At 42.4% G+C, this 18,046-nt stretch overlaps 1 protein-coding gene across 2 annotated transcripts in view; it reads left to right on the forward strand.

Moving 5' to 3' along the window:
- Positions 1-496: 496 nt before the first annotated feature.
- The window catches only part of plpp3 (phospholipid phosphatase 3), a 37,054-nt gene continuing 19,504 nt past the window's right edge, over positions 497-18,046 (forward strand). For both annotated transcript variants that reach the window (XM_077534818.1, XM_077534817.1), the window contains exon 1: positions 497-939. In XM_077534818.1, coding sequence (XP_077390944.1) covers positions 798-939 — 142 coding nt within the window. In that variant the 5' untranslated portion in view covers positions 497-797. The remainder of the gene's footprint in view (positions 940-18,046) is intronic.

Raw genomic sequence — 18,046 nt, forward strand, 5'->3', positions numbered from 1 at the left:
GCATTTAGGTGCACTTTTGATTTGACTTTTATGTGCAATTCATTTTAAGTGCAGTCTTTTTTTTTTCCTTTACTTTCCTACATTTAATGTTCGAACTGTGCATAATAATGGAATAGCTTACAATAATATGAAACATTTTACGATTTGAACTTATGCGTGGAGAGCTAAGCATTTGGTGGTGCTTGATGTAAAAAATAAATAAATAAATAAATAAATAAATTTAAAAAAAAGAGAGAGAGAGAGAGAGAGAAGCACTACCACAGAATAATTATTATATTATATTTTTGGCCGATAGGTGACACGCAAAACGCCTTTTTCACCCGATTGAAGCGCTCATGTGCGCCTGTCATACCGCAAGTAACCACCGGGAGCGCAGTTGACGCGTGTTTGGGCTCATCCATCCTGGGAAGGGAAAAAAAAGTTTTCCATGCTCGGGATGGAGGCGCTTGAGGGCTGAGCCTTGTGGACAATCTGCTGGGGGAAACTTGAAGAGGGAGAGAGAGCAAGGGGGAGGAAGAGAAGGCGGAGGAGGAGGAGGAGGAGAAGAGTGAAGATATAACAAGAGCGTCTGTCGATGTGCGCCTCATTGCTCAATAGACTTGCAAAGTGGCGCTTGGCTTGCCATTCATTTAGTTGTCGCCGGCGCTGAAACCCCAATACGCCCCACTTTGAGACGTGTTTTTGCTTTTATTTTTTTTATGTTTGTGTAAATATATTTTTTTATATAAAGAACTGACAGGTTTTCCCAGTGCGCGCGCGCCTGTGGGATTCGGAGCCGAAACGAGTGGAATTGTCCAATGCAAAACTACATGTATGAGAAAGCCATGGCACAAGAGACAAGGAACGGGGGAAGCTCCACGTTAAACAACAACAACAACGGTGTCGACAACAGCAAAAGGAAACTTCTGGTTGCGCTTGACATCTTCTGTCTTCTACTTGGTGAGTGCGCAACACTCAAAACATAATTATTTTTTCATTTTATTGATCACTTTTGGTATGTTCTAATGTTGCAGTGACACTTGCTTCCGTGGTTTGTAACGGCTGTCAATCAAAAAAAAGCTTATCATTTCTCAAAGTAGGCTATTGCTGCTTATCTGAAAATTTAATGTGCCGTAACGTCTTATCATGCAGCTCCAGTGCATCAGAAGCTCAAAAATGGATTGTAAATATTATGCACTTAAAACAAACAAACAAAACATCTTGGCTATACTGCTGTCAACGCATTTACACATGAGCATCTCTTCTCCGTATCCATCGACATCTGACCACTCACTTTATGCTGCTTTATAAATGTTTTGAAGTGTTCTGACCTTCCCTTTAAATAGCACCCACCGGTGCCCCCTCAAATTGCGCCATTTGACCCAGAATTTGACCTCCTCTACCCCTCAAAAAGATCCAAAAGGTGCCATTCCAACCAGAACTTTTCATACAGAGTAAATATTGTTGAATTATGACCATGCTGATGAGTGCCTGCTGAGTTTGGGCGGTTGGTTCTGCTTTGTTTATTTATGTACTGTTTTGAGTTCCTGCCGTGGATCCTCTTAAATCACATCGAATTTGATTGATGTCTGTGATGTATAGCAGTGTTGGAGCATGGTGGATTAGTGGTTAGCACATCCGACTCATGGTCAAGAAGTCTTGGGTTCAAATCTCAGTGCTGGTGCTCATTTTTGGAGTACGTCTTCCTGCATTCTAAGCACATGCACGTTATGTTGTTTGAAAAAAAAAAATCCCATTGGTGTGAATGTAATTGTGAATGGCTGATGAGCAGTCCAGGTTGTACTCTGCTTCTCACCTGCCGGCATCATGAGGGCAAGCATGATAGAAAATGAAGGAACCTGACCTGTAACATGAAGTTTTTAGATTAGACATACTAACAAGCACTTTATAATCCAACAGGTTGTATTTATGGATTACAAAAAAAATAAAAATAAAATGCAAACCCCCTCTATGCGCGGCCCTGTGCCTAATAATTGCTTAAGCATGTGTTGCGGAATGAGGGGAATGCCTCTTCGATCCAAGGCGAGGACCCTGCATCTGAAACAGCAGGTGCGAATCGTAGCGCCAAAAAGCACTCTATGGAAAAGTCATACATAGTCGCCAAACGTGTGACACGGGCCACCGACATGTTACACGTTTGTTTTTACTGCATTGTCTGAGAAGCTCACAAACTTTTTTTTTTTTTTCCCCCAAGAGCTTTAAAGTGTTTCATCTGCATTTGTAAAAAAAAAAAAAAAAAAAAAAAAAAAAAAGAAAGGGGAAAAAACACACACACACAGATGAGCTCTTCCAAGCGCACATGAAACAAATTTCCTGGCTACAGTGACTTCCTTGACTTGTAAAAACTGAAGAACACACACATATTCGCACAAAGTGTGCGTATGGAGGGTGTTCCAACAAAAATGACATCATTTCGTAGGCTAATAACAGCCAATTCTCGCTCAAATGATGTCAAATGATGTCAAAATTTAATTGGAGTTGGACCATAATGTTAGTTTAAAGTTGTTTTCGGTGAGAAGAATGTTATTCTGGAGCAACGAATGGGTTCGAACGGTCATGCAAGAGTGCGTTTTGAAAGAAATTCAACAAAAATACAGCATAAGAAAACAGATTTTATTTCGTGTTAACACAACAGACACAAATGGCCGCTTTTCTTTTTGTCATGTTAAATGCAATCTGGCTGCCCCGTGGTGATTGGTTGGCCCACATTAGTGATCCGGGTTGGGACAAGGGGGTGTTGGAAGGGTGAGGGGGGGGCCTTAAACAAAGGTGGGGTGTGGGACAAGAAGGAATGTGGGTGCGTGAAGGGCCTCAGATTGTCCCGTTTGTGTGCTATACATTGAGGCATACCATTCTTGTCCATCTGCCAGCTGGCACTTACACACACTCACAGTAACACCACACTTTAAAAAAAAAAAATTTTAATGTCCAGCAGCAACACAACCTCGGGCAAAAAGAACATCTGACATGCCCCATAATCACACCCGTCAGTTCCTTCAAAAACAACCTTTTTTTTTTTCTTTGTTTCTGGTAATCAAAGCTGCTAATGATGCTTAAACACAGCAGGATGGACACACGCACACATTCACAGACTCACAAACACGCACTCACAGAATCTGGCTTTGCGATCTTGCGTCCGGTTCTTTCTTTGGGTCTGCTTTTTTTGCTATTACGAGCGGCGTGCGGGGTTCTGTTTGGCTCTGCAATTACACAAAAGCGGGACGGCCGGTTGCGACATTGTCATTGTCAGGCTCGTGAAAACTCCGACGCAATTGTCCTTTATCCTATGAGGGGAGAACTTGCACACAAAAAGATCTAAAATTAGGGATGTTTATGCAAAAGCTTTGTACTGCATTGTAGAAATGTTGACACGTAAAGGGTGTAAAATTGTTACCTCCACCAAGGAAGTTGTTTACGTTTTAGAGCAGATCTGGATGAAGGACCGCAGTGTTGTAGTCGAGTTGGAACGCTGCAATTTTTGTCAAGTGAAATTGAAGGTCAAAACAAAATATCAAAATCTACTGGGAACACTAATTGTGAAAATGCAGGTAATTTATTTGTAAGTGTCACACTTTTCATTCATCCGGATGTAGTTCACATTCTTTTGTAGGTGCTGCTGTTTTGGTTAGCAACCTGATTTGAATTCTCAGCTCAGCATTTTATGTACAAGTCAAGTCAAGTCATCTTTTTGTATATAGCGCTTTCAAACGGCCTTAGGGAGACTTTTTGGTGGATGCTGCTGTTTTGGTTAGCAACAGAGTTCAACGGAGATTAGTGTACTCTTGTTACACTTTTTGAGGAAATAAATTTTTTTGTGTTCCAAAATGTATGTGTTGTTTATCTTTATAGAGGTGTCCAGCCTATTAGGATTTTTTTATGCTAGTGCATGCTAGGGTTGCACAATATATCGAAAAAATATCGATATCGCGATATTGGCCCATGCAATATGCATATGGCAAAGACATGCAATGTTTCATATAGAATTTGATGCTTTGATCTGAATTTTACCAGTCAGTCACTAACTAAAATGTGCATCACCATCCAATAGTTGAACATGATCATATAATTACAATTAATTAACTAAGATTACATTGAGGTTGCTTATTTTGGCTCATAAAAATGTTATTCTTTCATTAGATCATAAAAAAAAGGTGATTTCTTTAGGTACATGTTCAATATCGCAATAATATCGATATCGCTATATTCAGCAACTATATTGCATATCGCATGATTTTTCCAATATCGTGCATGCTACTGATTGACATTCTAAGTCAACATTGGGCTGATGTTTTTTTGGATATATCAAAACATGAGCCACAGTAACCGTCAGCCAAAAGGCGTTGGGCACTTTGATGAGTGATATACGGGGAAATTAGTGAGTGCAGTTCCGCCTTTTAGCCCAAAAGAATCAGCTCGCTGAATGTCCCCGGGGACATTAACCTAATACAGCCCACACCCCGCCCTTCCCACCATTAGCCGACATAGCACCACAAACAGTCAGTCACGCGGTGCCGCTCATTAAAGCCGGACGGCTTTAACCTCTCGGGCTTCTCGGCCACTTCAATCCTGAGCCGGGCGTCCGCAAATATTTCCTGGAAATTCTCAAATTCTTCATCTGTTTGCCGCGCCGTGACCAAAGCGCTCTTGATGTAACATCTGGTGTCATTTTGGGAGCGAAGCAGAGGGCACGCTATGCTGGAGTCGGAGGTGTTTGGCCTTGCACGTCTCAGTTGAGAGTTTAAGAGAAGTGGTTTGACGGAACACAGTTGCAAACTGATAAGATGCATTGACTGACTGTTTGAGGTTGGATTAACCTTTTACATGATTTGTTTATTGCTTTGCGTCAAGCGTGGGATGCTGAGGAGTCACTCCATGGACTCGTACGATTTAGGTTTAAGAGAAGTGACTTGATAGAAGACAGATTAGGGCCAGGGAAAAAAAATCGTCCAACTCGGTTGTGTGGACCACAAAAATTGGTCCACAAAAAAATGTATGCCTCGTAATTATAATTAATTATTGACTTGTGTATCTCCACTTTCCTTTTCCTCGATTGGATGTTGTTGCCAAGTAACATTCTTCAAGCTTCTGATTGGTTAAAAAGGCCCCATTGTTAGGAAGTTAACATGCCCAACTGTTGCTTTGGCATCATCCATTTTAATGTGGATCCAATTAGTTCATTCATTTTCTTTTCTAGCTTACTTTGGGCAAAAAGTCGACTTGGTCACCTCATCATATCGCACATATTTACACTTGAGTGAGAATGAATCCCACAATGCTAAGACGGAAGTCAGTCAGGCGAGTGAACCATAATATTGTCAGTGCCACTTTTTATTCTCTTTGTTGTGGTTAAAACTGTTCCATTTAAAGGTTAAAGGGGAAGTAAAAAAACAAACAAAAAAACAATTGACAAAATATTCTATGCAGCCCCACTGGTCTAAATGTGGTATTCTAGTTAATATTGTATTAGTGGAATATGAGTTAAGCAGTAAAATACAACTGTTTTTATCAATATCAGGGGGCGGCCATTTTGCCACTTGCTGTTGACTAAAGATGACATCAATGTTGCTCAGGTAACAACCAATCACAGCTCAGCTTCAGAAAATAGCTGAGCTGTGATTGGTTGTTATCAGGGGGCGGCCATTTTGCCACTTGCTGTTGACTGAAGATGACATCAATGTTGCTCAGGTAACAGCCAATCACAGGTCAGCCTCAGAAAATAGCTGAGCTGTGATTGGTTGTTATCAGGGGGCGGCCATTTTGCCACTTGCTGTTGACTGAAGATGACATCAATGTTGCTCAGGTAACAGCCAATCACAGGTCAGCTTCAGAAAACAGCTGAGCTGTGATTGGTTGTTACCCGAGACTGAGCAACTGTGATGTCATCTTCAGTCGACAGCAAGTAGCAAAATGGCCGGCCCCTGAGATTATTTTGCTTCATAACTCTTATATATAATATAATATTAATCCGAATGTCATGTTTAGACTAGTGAGGTCACATACTATTGCCAAGAAATGTTTAAGGTTAATGGACCGAGATTTTCTTTTACATTCCAGATTCTTTTTGCACCATTAAACACGCTGTTTTTTTTTAAATGACCCAAGGGCAAACTAATGTAAATTCATTTTTAAACCCCTGAAAAGCAAATGAGGTCAAATTGGAGGGACGAAATAGACACGTATAGAGAGCACACGCCAAAATATTCCGCAGCAATCGTCAAAAATATGCGGACGATGATATTTACATCTTGAGCGGCCTGCGGGGAGTTGCGGTGTGCGTGTTTACGTTGCGGTGTCCTACGGCATTGTTGTGTTACGCAGCAGATACATGGGCAGCAACATGGGCAGGAATGTATGCCACGCTGTATATTTTGCTGTGCCCCCATGCTGTGGTGGTTTTGTGTTCACTTTTGCCCGACTAAAACCCCTGGGGTGTGTGCGTCTGCCAAAAGCTGCTATTAGAGGTGTGAGTGCGTGTGTGTATATCCCTTGGGCTTTATGGGCTCCCAAAGCTGTCATTAGATGTAGTCTGAAGCAATAGTCCGCAACTCCCGGGTCCGTGTGCCATTTTGTGCCGCAAACTGAACCAAAAATGTTTTAGTAATAATCAGAATCTGAAAAAAAATAATAATAAATTGAAAATCAGGTGCCTCTGTACTGCTTGCCTCTGTCACAGGATACGTTATGTCATCGCTGTCAGGTGGAAATGTCGTATGTCCATATATGGTCACAAATTGAGACTATTTATCTGTCTCCTTGTCATCTGTTATTTTTTTTTTACATTATTAACCAATTTAAAGTGTTTAAGAACATCTTGAGGACAAATCTATTGAATGTGTTGAAAAACTCCGCCCTTTCCTCTGCGGGAGCTGTGCAGCATTTTGTTACTTTAAGATTGGATGTTGTTTTTTTGTTTTTTTGTTTTTTTGTTTTTAGATGAATGTTACTATCGAGCAAGCACCAGTTAGGTACATTTCAATAATGTATTAAATGTATTAATGTATGTATATAAATGTATTAACAACTTGATGCCGTACTGCTTCAGTGCGGAAGCAACTAGTAAGACACTTTTGTTTTTTTGGAGACGATGATGTCACCACCGTCATTTGTTCTTTGTTTCTATGCCAGCACTGACTGCAACACAACATTCATATGACCATCACATATGTCCCATGTGGTTTCCGTAGCAACGAGTTGACCGTCTTCTGATACTCGTCATGTTGGCTGCTTTATATTTGACACTCTTTGTCTCCGTTCACGTTTTACGGCGCAGCTGATGTTTACCGTTGTGTAACAATAGTTTTTATGATCATTTATGATTACGGCCCTCTCAGGTAAACACACTCGCGAGTGCTTATTTAGATAAGTGTGCAATTACACCTCAGCGCCTCACTGTAAACTTTCGCGTGTTTGTGTGTGTGTTTGAGTTTTTTATTGCCTTTGCGGGATCTTTGCTTGCTCAGGATGTCGTTACTCCCAAAAGAAAGGCTGGGAAGCTTTCTAGGCTTTTTTTTTTACACTCGACCTACACTTACGGTAAAACAACATAGACAGAAAATTTGGGTCATGAGGCCATCAACTTGCATGAAGTGAAATTTGGGAAAAAAATGTGATGTTTTGGCATGAGACTGTGGAAAGTTGGGGGAGTTCTTGTTCATCCCAGAGGTGTTTGCTGTTCTCGCAGTGGATGTCATACAATCCTCTAAATGACTGAAAGAGAATTATGGTTGCAGCACGGTGTTGTAGTGGTTTGCAATTCTGCCTCACAGTGTGTAGGTTCTGGATTCAAATCTCGAATCTGTTTTTTTTTGTGTGGAGTTTGCACATGCTCTGGTACAAGTGACCCGACTTGCCTTAAAGTTTGCTAGCTTAATGCTAACACCTAATGGGAAACATCATTGAAAGGCTAACCAGTAGCATCGTCGTGGTGTTATAACACTTAAAGTAACAGAGTTTTGAACGGAAACTATGTAGACAGGTATTATAACAATATTCAGAGGCATATATTCTTTATCCTCTCAGATATATGATTAATATTTATGTCGCTTTTGGAGCTGTGCAGCTTCATATAAAGTAAGGTTGTCATGTCTGGGTCACTCCAGGGTTAAGTTTGGGTTCATGACCTGTTAAGTTTGGGTTCATTGACCGAGAGGTCAAGTGTCTGTTTTCAACTGATGTAACAGCATCTCGTTTCAACTGGTTTTAAGCTATGTGATGTCAGGAGCTATGTGATGTCAAGAATCTTTCATCCTTTACCTGGTCATTTGAACTGAGGTCAAGTGTCTGTTTGGAATTGATGTACCAGCATCTAGTTTCAACTGGTTTTAAGTTATATGACAGCTATGTGATGTCAGGAGCTTTGTGATGTCAATCTTTAATCCTTTACTTAGTCACAACCAGTGTAGATCCGGTTGCATGATATGAGAAGAGGAAGCCTATCTATGCACTTTTATAGTCTCTCTAGTTCAGCAGTGCTTGCCAGAGAGCAAGCTGCGGTCCGGCTGCATGGTTGTGGTGCACCGTGCTGTCCCAGCCTGGGCCTCCCTGCTGGTACACAAGCCTCTCTTGTCTGTCACTTTCTCTTACTACGCGGCCGGCTACAATCCTCTCGATGAGTGTGTATGCGTTTGTGTGTGTGGATATTGTGTGCATTTAGAGATGCAATGTTTGGGATGCGGGGGTTGGGACTTTTCACTGTTCCACTACTGAGGACAATAAGCCTTTTGATGCATCCCGGAGCTCCTTTGTTTCCCCTAATGAGAACCAACGTGTCTGTGGCAGACGGCGTTTTCATGGGGTGGGGGTGAATTGATGAAGTATCAATTGTTCATTGCCACGCCGAGCCACATTGTTAGCCGGAGGGCTTCTTGTAGCGCTTATCTGCTCGGTCGTGGCTAGCACTTGGATGCCAATCAGCTGGGTATATCTTTATATGGGAACATGACCTTATCGTAAATTCAGCCAGTGGTGGGAAGTAATGAAGTACAAGTAATTCATTATGCTACTGAAGTAAATTGAGATCTTGGGGACTTAACATGAACGAAAGAGCTTTCGGGACGATGACACATCAGATTTGATGAAGGAAGATAGTCGTCATCAAGAGAATGGTTTGATATTCTTGTTCTTTTCCAGTGTCAGCCTGAAAATAATTGAACCTGTTATCAGTTATCGTTAGCTAACTTAGCATTTTTTGTTACTAAGTTTGTAGAGTTGTTAAAAGCTATGGAAACAAAAAAAAAAACGTTAGCCAACTCTAGCTAGCGCTTGGTATGCTATCTTGTGCCAAGTCATCAAAACTGCCATTGTACAAATTAACCAGAAAATCATCACTACTTTTTACTGTTGTACTTATGTGCAGTGTGTGAGCACTTTTGCCACCTCTGGTCATCACTGACTGAGCCTTATCATGTGCTCTACATACAAAGAGGAACTCCACGCTAACCATTTGCACAGCTTGTTCACACGGAGGCTCTGGTTTGACACTTATTGTCCCCCTGTGATCAAGGTAATGAGGAGCAATGGAGGACAAAAGACTGGAGAAGGAATGCTGTGAACCGTTATCCTGGACACAAAGCGTCAGGTTTCAAAGACGAGCCAAGCCCTCCTCTCTGTTGCCAGACTTTTGTCCCTTGGGGCAATAATGCCATTATGGCATCTAGAGTGCAACGCCCAGTCAACCAGTCAGCGAGCCGACCAAATAACCCAATGCGGCCCCCCTCAACCTGACCCCCTTGGGCGCTGCTCAGGTTTCCCCTTCATAGGAGCAGCTGAGCGCTCGGCCTGACCATCACCGTGGCCCACTGATGCGTTGATCTTTTTTTAAAAGGCATTATAAATATCCCCTTGCCTCCCTTTACTCGTTAACGGAGTAGCGGATCTGATTCTCAACAAAACAGCAACAGGGGACTTTAAAAGTCGATGTTTTATGCATTTATTTAACAATTTGAAACAGTTTCCAGGTGTTTCAAAATCTTTCGCTATCTTTTTCTACACCACTTATCGCAGGTGTGTTGGGCGAGCGGCAGGGTGCACCCTAGACGGTCGACAACCAATCATAGGGCTCATATCTTCACTCTGCAGCAATTGGGCCAGAACTCATCCTGAGCTATATACTGTTGGGCCAATGACGAGTCTGGCTACATTCTTGTCATTTGACCCATGTATGCATAAAAGCAGGCTGGATCTCGCCAGAAAGTGTATGCTTAACAGCAAGCTTGATCTCACCGTGAGTGCGTGGAAAACAGTCGGGTAGATCTCACTAGCAAGTGTATGCGTAAAAGTGGACTGGATATAACTGGCAAGTGCATTGAACAGTTGGCTGGATCTCGCCGGCAAGTGTGTACATAACTGCAGGCTCTGTCTTGTCAGTGAGGGTATGCCAAACAGTAGGCTGGATCTCACCTGCTAGTGTATACCAAACAGCAGGTTAGATCTCGCCAGTAAGTGTATGTTTAACAGTGTGCTTCATCTTGCCAGCAAGTGTGTGCATAAATGCAGGCTGAATCTCGCCAGCAACTGTATAAATAACTCGTCATGGTTCTAACTGGCCATCTTTGATTGTCTGGTTATCATTCTGTGCTTCTCGGGGGGCTGGCGCTTGTCCTCTCGCCAGCAAGTGTGCGCAATAGCTGACTGCCTGCTTCTAATTGCGAAAGCAGAGCCCAGACTTCTACATGGACACATGCTAACTTTGGCTTTCACTTGAAAGTGGCTCTGGATCCTCACGTGGCCTGGCTGATCATCTCTTTGATAGAGAAACTTGATTGGTTAATATTTTTATATAAACTTTTTTTTTTAAATAATTTGTCCTATTTAAAGTTTACCCACAAGCCAAGAGCAAGACAGAAACTGCTGCTGAAAGGGTGTCCAGGCATATGCCCGCTTGAAAAAAAAAGAAGAAAAGAAAAAAAAAAGAAATGGCATTTATTCCTGTGAATAAAATCTCTCTGAGTAAGCACATGCTGCTGTAGCGGCCCCCCGGTTGCCACATAGAGGGAGGGGCAGAACAGGGATTCAGTCTGTAGACCACTGCTGACCTCAGCCACTGAGCCACTGTGCTGTGTGTGTGTTGTGACTTTTCATGTGTGACACACATCAGGAAACAAAGGCTGGATTTAGACTGCACGGTTCAAGTGACACAATTCCGATTTGTTCATTCCCAAGAGGCACAATTCGGAAATGTGTCACTCGTATCTCAAGACACTACGGTATTTGTTTTATCGATGTATTGTTGTTTACTTACATGTTATCACTGGCTGGTGTTATGTTTTGTTTGTGCAATTTGTGCCTTGTTTCATGGTTTTGGTGAATATAAACAAATGGAATATGTCTCACTTAACATTTAAACAGGCATTAAAAAAAGAAAAACCTCTGATATAGACATTAAATCTGAATTGGCCGCATGGACCTGCATCATAAATCCAGCCAAAGAAGCATTGGACCTGATTGGAGTCACTCATACGTGTTCATTATACAGCACCAGAACCACAATGAATGTGTGCAAATAAGAACTGGGGTTTGTTTGCAACAAGCCGGGTTTGTTTATTTGGACTGCGGGAGACTTCAGTGGTGAGCATCTCAAAAATGTTTGTGGGGGAAAATCTTTGCAGACGCTGCCAGTGAAGCCACAGTCATCCACTCTTGACACCCACGCGGGCCCACACAGACACTTCGCGACACAGGCACATTACAGCGGAGATTCCAGAGCTGCAGTATTTGTGTCATGTCCCTCACCTTTAGCCTTCCCGGTTTCTGCTCACTTGCACTCTTGCATCCTCCTCAAAGGCCACACATAGTCAGTCGCTCAGTGACTGTACTTAGTTATCGACTTAAGTATTATTTAAAGGGATACTTTACTCATTTGTCCATTTTTGGTAGTCAAACATGAATATTTTGCCTATAATAAATTTGATATTTTCATTATTTTTCATGTACAATCAGTACCTTTAAAAACACATTTTGCAACTTGCTGTCGACTGAAAATTACATCACAAGGGCTCAGGCAACCAATCACAGCTCAGCTTGTGAATGTCACATGACCAAACCTGGAAAACAGGTCAGCTGTCTGCTGTGATTGGTTATCTGAGCCCTTGTGATGTCATTTTCAGTCGACAGCAAGTTGCAAAATGTGTTTTTAAAGGTACTATTTGTACGTGAAAAATTAATGAAAGTATCAAATTAATTATAGACAAAATCTTAACTTTTTATTGCTATAATGGGCTAAATAAGTGAAGTATCCCTTTAATTAAATGAGATCAATCAGTACTTCTACTTTTAAGCCCTTTTCACATTGCACTTGCTCAGTTTGAAAAGAGTCATGTGGCAACGCAAAATTACGAGTTGACAGCACGCCCTTTGGAAGTGCTAACGTAGCCACTTACCAGGAAGTTGAAAACAAAGATTTCACGGCTGGTTTGACCTTCAACTCGACAAGATGTATCTTTCATTGTTGAAAAAGAAAGCCCTGACTTTGCTCATTTTAGGAAAGAGGAAGACACGAGCAGCAGGGAAAAAAAAAAAATGGCTCGGCGGTAACTTGGATGCTTCATTCCGTGGCGCCTACCCCTCACCACATACACAATGAATGGGTTTGATAACATGCGCTTCGTCATGCTAAATGCAGTGTGAAAAGGGCTTAATAAGTTCTTTTTAATTTTTTTTAAACAAGAATTTGTACTTCTGCTTGGTCCTGGTACACACAACAGGAGATATGTTTTTTAAGATTGTCCTGTAATAACATGTTTTGATCATCTTAAATATTAATATTATTATACATTTAACATACAAGAAGGTGTTAAGAAGGATTTACTGTGCACCCGAGTTGCTTGTTTGCTCATCAGTTCTCCAATTCAATAAATTAAGCAAAAAAAAAAAAAGGAAAAAAAAGACAGCCGTGTCGTGACTAGAGTGGAGTGACAATAAAAGCAAGACGGAACAGTCAGCGGGGATTTGGCAGAGATCCGCTCAAAGCTAATCACATTGTGTGTGAAGGAGCGTGCGGCGGGATGCGCACAAGATGGTATTAATGCCTTAACAGCATCAGGAAAGATCAGCAAGCGCACTCAGATATGCTTGCAGCGCAAGAAAGAGTCCTCTTACTGGAGATCAGGGGTCCTCAAACTTTTTGGGTCCAGGGGCCCCTTACAAGGGGCCACTTCATAATCCTAATGCCAACAAAACATAATGTGCCATAGGAATGAAAACGTTTTTGAGAATAAAAAAGTCCTTAAGATGATGAGAAATACTTGTATAGATATGAGAATAAATTGTATTTTTTTTTCAAGGGAAAAAAATGATTACACACATTTTGAATGGTCATCGTACAATATCCGAAATGTTTTGCTTTAGTGGTTAGTGAGTTTACATTGCATTGGGAGGGTAGAGTGGAGAGACTTTGAATTGCTGGACGTATGTCGGGTTTCCTCAAGAGACTGGGATGGGCCTGGATGTAACAGATCTGTACTGTACATGTAAGCTGAGGCACAATGACTCACAAACACACACAACACACAAACATCTATCTACAATATCCTACAAAATAAAGGCAAACACCTTCGAAATGACAACAACCAAATTAGTATGTTTTCTGCTTTTTATAGATTTTCTCCTTTTATATCCTACAAAGGGAAAACTCGACTTGCTTGTCGATTTTTTTTTTCCCACTAGCGACAAGCTATTGATTCCAGGACAAAGAGGCCCAAGTTTGATTGAGTGGAAAACGATGAAGTTGTGCGGCCTCCGCCCCTCGCTAACCTTCCCCCCCCCCCCAATTGTTCTTTCCCCGCCTCGCTCTTTCTCGGCACAGGTCACTTATTCCGTTCTGAGAGACGGGACAAGGAAATCCTCCATAAGGGCACACCACAATACGGCTTCTTCCGCTCGGCCCCGCCCACTTCACCACCCCAAGTCACCTCTGGTGCTGGCTGACGTTCACCAACGCTATATAATCTGGATATATCGTTCTAATTCTGCTCCCGAAAGCCGCCAAAGCCTATTAAAATGTGAATGGCGGGCCCAGAAGGGTGCTGCTCAAGGCTGATGACTTTCCCACTCCACTGGGATATTAGTATCATGTCAAGGGGAATCCAATTGGAGCATTAACTCACATAGACCAGCAAGTGTTTGCAATTCTTCTGGGAAGTGCCGTTGGTTTAACAGAAGAGTAACAAACTTGACAAACTCGGGATTCCGTGTGATTCTGTTGCCTCTGCGGCCAATCTATTAAAGGAACCAAGTGCAGTGGTACCGTAGATGCACCGTTGGATTATGACTAAGACTGAAGGAGGATTTGAAGCCGTTGGTTTCTTGTTTACGCATCATGTCAGCACGCAGCCTATTATGATGTCACACTGTTAAGGTATCGGACTCAGCTATCGCCATCTTGCTTACCGGGGACACCAGGCAGACTCTAGTCGCCTATTTTAGGACTTGGGACTTACTTGGCTCAAACCTGTAGTCTTATTTTGTGTTCATGAAACTCGACTCGAAGTGTATGACTCGACAAGTTTTGATTGCGTTTGAAAATCAGCATATTCAGATACTGTATTCTTATTTGTGTCTTGAGCGCAAACCTGACAACACACCAATAGGTCTATGTTACGATTCTAGGAAACATGCATGGTTTCCACGATTATGTTTTGGATTGCAAAAGAGAGAATGACGGTATGCTAGATTTGAAACTCAAAAAATAAGTTACGCAACAGCTACGAGATCAAACTTCAGCGTCAAGCTAGGTTCATTTCACAGTTAAGCTAGCAATTAGCCGGTAAAAAATGTCAGTTATGTATATAATTGAAAAAAACAATAAAGTAGTCGACATCATAGAGACTTTGAACATTAACAATTTGTCATTCAGAATGTTCTAGTACAGCCAATTAATGTATGTAATATGTGTAAAGTAGCTATTGTGAGAATGTATGTTGTGATTGTGTGACTTGCTGGATTTTTGAGTATCTTAGTTTGGGACTTGAAACTTCAACATGAACATCGGCTGCTTACGCACACACAACCAAACCGAGCTGAGATGAACTGAACTGTCACGCTTAGTAGAAACAAGATAAAGGACATACGCGATACGCTATTCTTGTTTTCTTTGTGTCTGCGAGATGAACTGTTTGAGACTTGGTAGGAAGCCACATCGCTAATCGGACTCCCGCTATACCAAAATTAACACCAAAGCCAATCAAACCGGCACTGGCTATGTAATCTGCCTCAAACAAGCCTTTAAATATCAAGTAAACAAACGTGGGCTCTTGTGTATGTTGGGCAGAATAGTTATATAGGAACGGAGATCCTCTGTTTTTGAGGGTAATAACATCATATATTCACTTAAGGTTGCAATCAGCATGCATTAAAGCCTTGCTGAAATGAGTGATGGAGCAGTCCTGCTTGAGCCCTCGCTCACCCCGCTGCTTCTACTTCAGTCCCAATGCCAATGCTATGGATTTTGTTACCATGATGACAAGGGACAGCGTTCGCTGGTGGCTACTTGTGGATCCCTGAATCGAAAACAGTGAGAACAAATTGAAGACAGTAAATTGAGTTGAGAGATTCAAAAAAGGCTAACAAAGTGCATCTGTGACTGTGGCTCTCCTTTCCCACTTGAGAAGGCATAATAGTAAGTAAGTTTATTGTAAAAAACATGGCATAAGTAGGAGGTACCAACATTGGACCGCGAATATACCGGGGAACGCTGTGTAATCTGCTTTTTTCAGAGCAGGAAGCATGTGATTGGATTTTGAGTGGATGGCAGTCACACAGGCTCAAAGACCCAGCTGTGACCTGTGCATATAAACACCACTTCAAGCAGAAATACCTCATTCCACCACCCCTCTCTCTCTCTCTCTCTGTATTGGGCCATGGGGGCGAGTAATGTCAAACGGTCCGGAGTGGTTTCCTCTCACGAACTTAAAGAGAGAAATGCATGACCGTATCTGATAAGATTAATAGAACCGTTCCCCGCCTGGTCCCGCCACCCACTCCGCGTGTGTTTCCGCACTCTCTGCGCTTTTCTTCAGGCTCTGCCATGAAGAATTATGGCGCCGTCAGAGACCACAGCGGTGAGAGACCGAACTGTTTTCAAGCTCATTCTCACCCAGGAGAATCTCAAGTGTCTCTGAACACTACTGACCTCATGACTGGGCTTGTAGAAACCGTGGTTTTCAATTCACTGACGTGCAGCGGGCTATTGCCAACAGGTCGGCCCACCTCTTTCTCTTTCTCCCCCTTGCCCCTACCACCTCTTTTCACATCAGTGCTGCCTCTTCCACTCCCCTCATCGCTCTTCCACTCAGTCCGGGTCAGCGGGCCTTGCAAAGGTCACTCACTCTTTATCCCAACAAAGGAGGTCATGTTTCTTCTCTTTGTAGACACTAGCAGCGGAAGTTAAAGCGGGGTGCACACATACAAATTTACACCTGAAACAGTTTTTAAGAAGTGTGAGACTCCATTAGTGGGAAACAGAATCAAATGACATTACAAATAACATACAGTAAACCACGGTTGAGGTCTTGATTGACAGATCTTGGCGTCTTACAACACGGGGAAAAAATGATAGTAGTGACATGGAAGAACATGAAGCAGGCAGCAATAACGGTGATGATGGCAACAGATTCTGAGACCCAAGATAATTTCCACCAGTGGCTTTGATGCTTCTTCTGAGGCCTATGATGACTGTTATCGTAAATGCAGGAAAATGCTCAAATTTGGCCAGATAAATGTTAAGTATTTACCTTAAAGTGGGCCAATGCATTGATTTTGCGAAGTTTCTTTGGACTGGCTGTTGTGTGGATGTACACAGCAGATGCCTTATAAGTCCTCTAGCAATATTGTTTCTTTCAATTGTGTTTGTTTGGGTCCCATTACGTAAAGTGTACCAATTGTTGACATACATTTCATGGGGTACTGACTGCCATTGTTTGTTCGCATACCTATGGGACATCTCCCTCTAGTACAACAATGGGAATGGAATGGGAAGCCTATGTATTTCACTACTCCACCGTTGGTTTCCGGAGAAATAGTCCGGGTTGGTGGCGCAGATGACCTTGGCATTTCAAGGCTTTCAGATACAAGAGAGTCTTTCATTCATTGTCAAAGCTTGCTTTCACTTTCTATTCAGTCAGCTACCAAGTTTCCCATGGTGTCCTCGCATCGCTTAGCATTGGTTAGCGTGTGCGGCCGTGTTTCTCATGACTGTTAAGCCAATAACCTGCTTTCCCTTCTCAGAATTAGCATGAGAATCCCCACGAACCCCCTCCCAAGGACCTTTTCCCTCACACAACCACACAGAAGAAAACGATTCAACTCGTGATGAGTGTTTACCCAGCGGTACTGGCTTTGCGCTGGGCATTAGCACAACGCCCACTGGTGTTTTCACTACGTTTAAGGTATTAAAGTGCTGCCAAGTTCACTCAGGCATTAAGCTAAACGACTCACATGAATATCCGCACCAGAATCCTGCCATCGCCTTTCTTCTCATAAGTCACCATTAAAAGCCCCCCCCCAAGTGAGTGAGCTCCCTCCAGGAGGTGCGCAGAACCATGGAGCTGTGCCCTGTTTGCGCAGGTGCCCATCCCATCTGCTGCCCTTTGACTCGCGGAAAGCCACGTTTCCCTTGAGACATAAGAAACAGTTGACCCCTAAGGCTCGAAAGCTTTCGATGATCACATGGTGCCGGACAGCAGATGGAGTTTTGCACCAAAGGATGGAATCTACACCTTGACCTCATTTAAAGGCTGTTTGTTTTTTTAAAAGAGGCTTTTAAAATGTGATTATTTTTCTTGTGTAGTAAAACACTATGATGTCATGGCAGGGTGCATAGCTAACTCAGCCGCCAAAAGTGTGAGGTTGTCAGGTTTGTTGACGGTATAGAATTATTTTTTTTTTTTTCCATTTGGAAAATTGATTTATTGGTCCAAGTCAGAGGTGGGCCAAATTTTGTGATCCATTGAACGGTTGACTGCCATACTTTACATACCCCTGGTCGAGCTGTTGTTGGAATTGGTATTTTCAAGACCGGGTGTAAAAACAGTCTTCGTCTAGCTGATCCATA

Source organism: Festucalex cinctus, chromosome 10 (assembly GCF_051991245.1).
Source record: "Festucalex cinctus isolate MCC-2025b chromosome 10, RoL_Fcin_1.0, whole genome shotgun sequence".
Taxonomy (NCBI): Eukaryota; Metazoa; Chordata; class Actinopteri; order Syngnathiformes; family Syngnathidae; genus Festucalex; species Festucalex cinctus.